The 8379-nt window shown below is 30.5% G+C and overlaps 1 protein-coding gene across 1 annotated transcript; it reads left to right on the forward strand.

The window, feature by feature from the left end:
- The first annotated feature begins 4526 nt into the window (after nucleotides 1-4526).
- On the forward strand, nucleotides 4527-8057 carry LOC114383289 (gibberellin 20 oxidase 3-like). Its single transcript, XM_028342930.1, has 3 exons — nucleotides 4527-5119; nucleotides 5772-6093; nucleotides 7588-8057. The coding sequence occupies exons 1-3, from the start codon at nucleotides 4584-4586 to the stop codon at nucleotides 7858-7860; spliced, it is 1131 nt and encodes a 376-aa protein (XP_028198731.1). The 5' UTR covers nucleotides 4527-4583; the 3' UTR covers nucleotides 7861-8057.
- The last annotated feature ends 322 nt before the right edge of the window (nucleotides 8058-8379 follow it).

Raw genomic sequence — 8379 nt, forward strand, 5'->3', positions numbered from 1 at the left:
ATATATATATATATATATATATATATATATATATATATATATATATATATAATTTTAATTTAATTATAAAAATAACATAAATAATATAAAAAATTATTATATAATTTTTATTAAAAAAAAATTGTATCCCTTTTAGTTGTGGACCATGTGTTGTCACACCTCCAGACATAGTTGCCCTGAATAAAAAAAATCTAGGAAGTTGTGGACCGATCAAAACAAAAGGATATTGTTTATCGATTGAATAAGTCGATTGCAAATTTATAAATTTCATCGCTAGATCATATATAGATTGAATTAGCGATTGAAAAACATAGGTCACTGAAATCCCAGGCTCTAAATCTAATTGATTTTGTGACAAAATATATAAATCAGTCAACAAATTGATATTTTAGCGACTAAAAAAATTAATTGCTAAATTGACCTTTATTGGTTGCTTTAGAACACTTTAGGACAATCAATACCACAAGATATCCATTATATTATATATAGAGAAATATGCATGAGTCATGGACCGAAAATACCAAGAATCAAGCTTTAAGCACAAATAACATATCTTTGTGCCATCAACAACATACATAGGGAAAAATTCATGGAAAAGAGTTCACCAATCAAACTTTTTGCAATACAACACAAACATTGGTCCACAAGTCTCTATGGACTTGTGTCCTTTAGCTGCCTTTACAAAAGATCTAATATTTACGGTCCTTTTTCCAAAAGCTTCAAGTAAACCACCAAATCTCTCCATCAACTCAACAACTCACTACATTTTAGCTTAAAATTGGAAATAGAAGATTAAAATCAAGAGAAGGGTGTTTTGTGAAGCATGGGGATTGGAGAAGAAATAGGAAAATAAATTGACGTCCTTGAAGAAGAAATGAAGCGGAGAATAAATAACTTGATCTTGAAATACTCTAGGACGGGAAGTGGATGGAAGATTTGAGCTTGGATGGAGAAACGTGAAGCAAAATGGTGCTCAAAGGGGAAGAAGGGCTGGAGCAAGAAAGAAAAAGAGAGTTCTAGTGTGGAGATATGGAAGGTTAGGTGACTCAAAATGAAGATAGTATTAGGGTTTTCTAACACAGCATTATTTTAAATTTTGAATTAATTGAACGAAATAGATTAAAATCGATTGTTTTACCACAAAATGGCTTAAGGTTGGATGATGCATTTAGGGAGCTAATCACATGAACTTGTTGAAAATTATCACTTTTGGAGTAGGTTTAAGACAATTGACCAAAGATGTACGGCTAATGATGTTTAACCATGCATTTTAGTGAAACATCCAGATTAACGAAGTTAAATGTGTATAACTATTCTATTAGGCTACATAAGATGAAGGAATGGTAGAATGATAATTTACTAAGTATGGTGAATAGTTGTCGGGGTATCTTTGCCTCTAAACTATTTGTCATAGAACGTGTACCAAACACTGAATAAAATAATAGCACCTTTGATTCTTTATATAAGAAGTATATGGTTATTGCTTTTCTTAATTCTAGGTATAAGACAGACTTACTTTTAGGTGTATTAATTATTATTTTTAATTTATTGTGAAGTTTATGAGTGAGATCCACACTCACTCATTTTCCATGTATGTGGATGTATTTATTGAGATATTAAGAATATAAAACTCTAAGCACAAACAAACATACGAATGGAGAGGTTGAATTGTAAACATTTTTTTTTTTTTTGCAAATCCTCTTTGAAAACAAAAACTTTGTATGTTTAGTAAATGATAGTAAAACACATTTGAAACACAAACCTAGTTATACAGATTTTATTTTAAAACTTTTGTGAACACAACAAAGACAAATTGTTTGAAAAAAGGTTATATGAGCAAATAATAAAAGCAGAATAAATAACACTACAAGTTTTAATTTACCTCTACCACTAATACTACATCTAATTCTTGATGAACTATCAAGTTTCATTATAATTTATAATAAATTACAAGTATTATTTTTTAAGTCACTTTTAGGTCAACTGCAAGTAGTCTTTACACTTGCCTGCAAGCATATAACCTAAGTATATATTGTTTATAGGAAGCCTCTGCATGCAGGTTGCAACCAAAAACACAATGTATTTGGTTTAGGCTAATGACTCACGAACTATCTATTGTCTTATAATAGTAATAATAAAATCTAAATAACTTACATTAAAAATGCTAAATAGTTTACATATGAAATGAAAATAAATTTACATAAATTTGATTATTCTTAAATTTAGTTCTTATAAAAAATTAATTATTATCTTAATTAAATTAAATAATTTCTTAAATAGCCTTATTGATAATCATTTTGGAACCATTTTCTTTATTGGTTATCGTAAAAATATCTTACGCTGGAGAATGTTTGAGTCATGAAGACTTGATATAATTTCAAACTTATTTAACTTTGATTATAAAAGATAGGTTGTAAATACCATTTTATATTTTCTTTTTATTTGGTCATCGTGAGACCTATGTAACTTTGATTTTCCTATATTACCTTTCGGAATATGGAGCAATTGATCATGACAGTTAGGAATCATGATTTTGAGATATAATTTTTTCCCCCTATGCTAAATACTCCCAAATGACGTATCACGACATGGATGAATTTTCCATACTTGAGAAAAATCCTTAATACATCACATTCTTATTTTTTTTTGTTATGTCGGAGACTAAATAGATTTTTTTTATTCTTAATCTTTGATTTCATACTTGAGACTATGGGTATTTCTCAATTCATTAGATTATAGATTAATTATGATGATAATATGTGATTGCTTCTGATTAAATTTTTTTTATATATAAAAAATTAAATATAAATTATTCTGTTAAATAAATTATTTCGTTACATTTGAAAACATTGAGGCCTTACTTAAACTATATTTCTATGAGTTTGTTTCAACACCTTTTCTTACCATGACTCTTAAAAAAATATTCACCTCACATTTTTAGTATTTAAAGAGTAAATGATAAATTTGTTCTTGTAATGTTTTTGGTGAATTATAAATATTTCACTATATTATAGTTTTTAAATTTATTTCTCATATTTATATTTCACTGTCATTTTAATCTCGTAAACTTTTTTATTAAAATAAGAATAAATAGTCACTTTTGTCTTTCAATATAATTCGTTGACAAATGTGTCCCTGAAAGATGAAAATACAAAATTTATTTTTTGAAAGTGTAAATAGTGCGACAAATATATTTGACCGTTAACTTTTGTATGTCACGGTTAATAAAATAGCTTACGTGGCACAAAAGGACAAATTTATTATTGAAATGATTTTCAGATGATAATAATAATAATAATAATAATAATAATAATAATAATAATAATAATAATAATAATAATAATAATAATAATAATAAGTGTTGTCTTGAATTAAAACACATAAGGTTTATTCAAGAGATTTTTTCATATTCGAGGTATATATATACATTTTACTGATTAAGAAAAAAAACTTATAATTCCACTTTAATTTTATTTAGTTTAAATTTTGTGAGACTTTTTTTTAAAAAAAAATTAAATTCTTTTTAAAATAAATAAATAAATAAATTTGGTCTCACGGCTGATTGTATTTTTTCTACTCAAAACTCTTTACATATTATTTTCAATCTAAATATAGGAGTACTTAAATTGGAATTGAGATATGAAATAATTTTAAGGGTTAAAAGTGAGAAATTTAGTAGAAATTTGATAAAATTATAAGATATAAGATAAAGTTTTTTTAACATCAAAGATTAAGGTTTGACAAGGAAATCAAAATAATAAAAATATATATATTAAAAGGCAATTTAAAAAATATATTGCATAAATTCTAAACGAATAGGAGCAATAAATTACAAAGACATAATAATAATAATAATAATAAGTCACAATCTATTATTAATGTACAAATATATTTTTCTCGTACTTTTTATACTTTCGGGGACTAAATTTTGTATTTTGATGTTTCAGGAACACAAATATATTCTTATGTCGGCAATCCACATTAACTAAATTTTGTATTCTCATCTTTCAAGGAATGCATTCTCAGCAAATTATATATTGAGAGACAAAAATGATTATTTCTCTTAAAATAAGTTGTTATTTTTTTAGTGACAAAATCGGTAGTTAAATACAAATTTAGGTATGAAATTGACTAAAAAAAATTGTAATAATTAGATACAAACTACTAAGCTCAAAATGTGTCATAAAATAAGTCTTCGAACGACGTACCTATTGGAGCAAAAACAAAATACTTGCAAAACAAATTATCCACGTACCCGAACACGCGTGAGCATGCACGCACCACCCACAAAACAAGACAACCCACGCACACCCTTAGTTGTACAGTTGTAGTATTGCACGCTCCTTCAATTTGTTTTTCATTTTCATGTTTTTTTTTTTTCTATTTATCTCAAACCCGATTCCACTCCAAAGGCTTTCGTGTTTGTTTGTAGTGATTCACAGTCGCATTACATTTCATGTCTCAACTCTACAAATACATGCCACTCCTTGGCCTATGTGCTCAATCTCCACCAAGCTTGTGAACACTAAGTCCCTTTCTTTACTTATTGTACCTAAATTTTCATTTCACACCAACGTGACATCATGGATTCAGGTTTCTGCTTGGTGTCATCGCCGAACCACCAAGAAGTAGTCCAAAGCCGTTTCTTCGACCCCTCATGGCTACAAATGCAGCCCCACGTGCCCATGAGCTTTGTTTGGCCCAAAGAGTGCTTAGTGAACGCGAATGAGGAGTTCCACGCGCCAATGGTGGACCTTGGAGGGTTCCTAAGGGGTGATGATGATGACGCCACAAACCGTGCCGTTAGGCTCGTACGCAAGGCGTGCTCGAGCCACGGGTTCTTCCAAGTGATCAACCACGGCGTTGATCCTCTCCTCATTGGGGAAGCGTATGATCAAATGGACGCTTTCTTTAAGCTTCCCATTCGTAGGAAAGTGAGTGTTAAAAAGACTCTGGGTTCCGTGTGGGGATATTCTGGTGCCCATGCTGATAGGTTCTCCTCCAAATTGCCCTGGAAAGAGACCCTCTCTTTCCCCTTTCATGACAACAATGAGTTAGAGCCGCCGGTTGTCACTAGTTTCTTTAACGACACCTTAGGGGGAGACTTTGAACAAGCTGGGTACGTAAGACTAGTTTGGTGGAATATAACTGTTCATTTTTTTCAATCCATGGTTGTGATTATGTTTAAATGCATCCACGTTCTGTTAGAATCTTAATTTATGATCTTTTAATCAGAAGTTATATTTAATAAGGTTAATTAGTACGACATAATTTTCGTTGTATATGAACACCTGCATGGTGCATACACCCAATGAACACATCTAGAAACTAGTTCATATGGCTTCCGAATTTGACGTCTCTGAGTTACGATATGACGCCCAACCAAACACAAATACTTTTCTCTTTTTGTTTCTTTGGGTATAAAATTGGCACATGATGTTGATGAATGATTTTTGCTTCATTAAATCTCCAAGAAGTGCGTTTTCGGTCCAAGCTTGTTTTATATATTTTTTAAAAAGTTATTGATCCACGTAGGTGCTATTCGTGCTGAAAAAAGTAATGATTTTTTAATTTTTAAGAGATTTCTGATTCAAGAAAAAAACGTTTATATTTCGAAAAACAATATATCCCAAGCATGAGCTAAACGTTAATTAACATCATGTCATGTACTTTCGTGTCATATTCTCTTAAATTGTGAATCTTATAGTACCAACTATATGTATACTAATTCAACTAGTTAAACTAAGTATATTTTGATGTGCATTCGGCAGAGTGGTATTCCAGAAGTACTGCGAAACCATGAAGCAGTTGGGGATAAAGCTATTGGAGCTTTTGGCAATTAGCTTGGGAGTGGATAAGTTGCATTATAACTACTTGTTTGAAGAAGGTTGTTCCGTCATGAGATGTAACTATTACCCATCATGTCAGCAGCCAAGTCTTGCACTAGGGACTGGACCACATTGTGACCCAACGTCTCTCACCATTCTTCACCAAGACCAAGTTGGAGGGCTTGATGTGTTCGCAGACAACACGTGGCAGACCGTTCCACCTCGTCCTGACGCCCTTGTAATTAACATCGGCGATACTTTCATGGTACATATATAAGAGAAATACTAACAATATATTTTTAAAAATATATTCTTTCGAATTTATTAAAATTTCATAAAAATTGAAATAAATTATGAATTCCACATTTTATATAAAAGTATCACTCAAGATTTTATAGTTTATAATAAATTTCAATAAATAATAAAGTATATTAAAATAAATACATGTTAGAAAATATATTATTAATATTTTAAGTTATTAAGCTACAAATGTTATATGTTTGCATATCTTACTTCGTGGCTATCAATTATCTGTTTGCAACATGACAAACCCATCAATTAAAAGCGCAGATACTTTTGTGCATCATGTTTGGTTCTGTGTGGTATGTCTGACATGATGAGTCTTCATACTGAACTTGCATGAATGCATCTGTTATGAAAAAAATGAAATGATGACTTAATTTTACATCACATAAGTAAAGGTGTTTGAAAAGCAGCACTACCAAACTACACCTATCAGTCATGGAGTCAATGGCGAAAATTTGAGGCTTTTCACAAGTACATCTATTTCTAGTTCTTCTCTTTAACTTACAAGTAAAATGTTTTTATGAGTCAACTAAGAACTCTTTTGTTGTATTAAATGTTTCTTTTTGAGTTTGTATTTACTACTTAAGGAATAAATCTTAGTCGACGTCTTGCAACAAAAATGTCTCTTCAGTATAATTAGTAATATTTTTTTTTTTTTAATTTTCATTTTCAAACACTTTTAGGTGGACTAATAAAAGAATTGTTTCTGTCAACGTTAAAAATATTGGTACAAAGGTCAAGATAGACGTTAGGCCATGATAGCACTATTTGTATGAAGTATTTCATTGATGCAATGCTTTTCATTTAACACTTTTTGGTGTTATCCTTTTATCTTATTTTAATTTTTGGCCAGCAATCTTCATACTCAAGTATAGACGTCAGTATCTTTCCTCCAGTATTTTTGTTCCTGGAAACAAGTGGTGGGCAGAACAAGTAATCAATTCATTTTGTTTAAATTTTCCTTATTATTTTCACAACTCTTGATTATTAAAAAATGATGAGTGCCAAAATTAAATTAATTTAAAGAAACATATTGTTTTCCCAAAGTCTAGACTAAGAATAAACTCAGTGCCAATATTATTTTAGTATTGGTCACCATCAGAAAAGCTATATATAGGAAACAGTCAAGAAGAAGTTGCAGTTGCAGGTAAGTATAGGGAACCCATAAAGTGACAAACAAAGGCCCTTGCAAGTTTTAGATAACATAAGAATCTGTCAGTAAAGGTTGGTCCTATTTGGTAAAAAAATGAATTCATATCCTACAAAATGTGAGTTCTATTCCCACCACCTGTGTAACAATGATTTTGTTGGTAATTAATCTATAAGTACATTTGTAAATATTTTTTGAGCTTTAAAACATATCATAGTCTGTAGAGAACTCTCTAATACAACTCACTTAAACTTTTATGTTGGGAAGGGTATATCTTAACTTATTTGTTGGGTTATTGTTCAGGCATTATCAAACGGGAGATACAAGAGTTGCCTACATAGGGCAGTGGTTAACAAGTACAAAGAGAGGAGGTCCTTGGCATTCTTTCTGTGCCCGAAAGAGGACAAGGTGGTGAGCGCCCCAGAGGATATTGTGCGTAGGGATGGGACAAAACAGTATCCAGATTTCACATGGTCGAGGTTGCTTGAATTCACACAAAAGTACTACAGAGCCGACGAAGCTACACTGCAAAACTTCACCAAGTGGTTGCTATCCTCCAAACAACAAACACTTTAGGTTAACCAAGAAATAGATTCTGTTCTGCTCCTTTGCTTTTACTAGAGAGGGTCGAGACGCAGTGCCGCATTAAATTTCCCCCTGTTGGTTTCCTACAGTCCAAAACGTGAAAAATTTTATGTAACTTAATTCCACTACGTACGGCGTGTTTCAATTTATTGCAAGGAACATTATGGTGGATTATATATATCTATGCAACTAAGGTCGTCTCTGGTACACATATTTTAGACATAAAATACTCGTTCTCACATTTTTAGCCCATATGACAACAGTAGTTTGGTTTTGTTTCAATCTTTTGTTATGAGAAATTAATCTTTGAAACATACTTTATAAAGAAAGTTTTAAATAAAAAAATATAATGATATTTAATGTTTTAAAAATATAAAAAACAATTTTTCATAATGTAGATAGGAGGAAAAGTAATGAGAAAATTTTGCAAAAATTTAAAATTCTTCCTTCAAAGAAATATTCCTTAGTATGCCAAAATTCGCATCTGGTGTGATATAAAAGATTATTTTG

Source organism: Glycine soja, chromosome 14 (genome assembly GCF_004193775.1).
Source record: "Glycine soja cultivar W05 chromosome 14, ASM419377v2, whole genome shotgun sequence".
NCBI lineage: Eukaryota > Viridiplantae > Streptophyta > Magnoliopsida > Fabales > Fabaceae > Glycine > Glycine soja.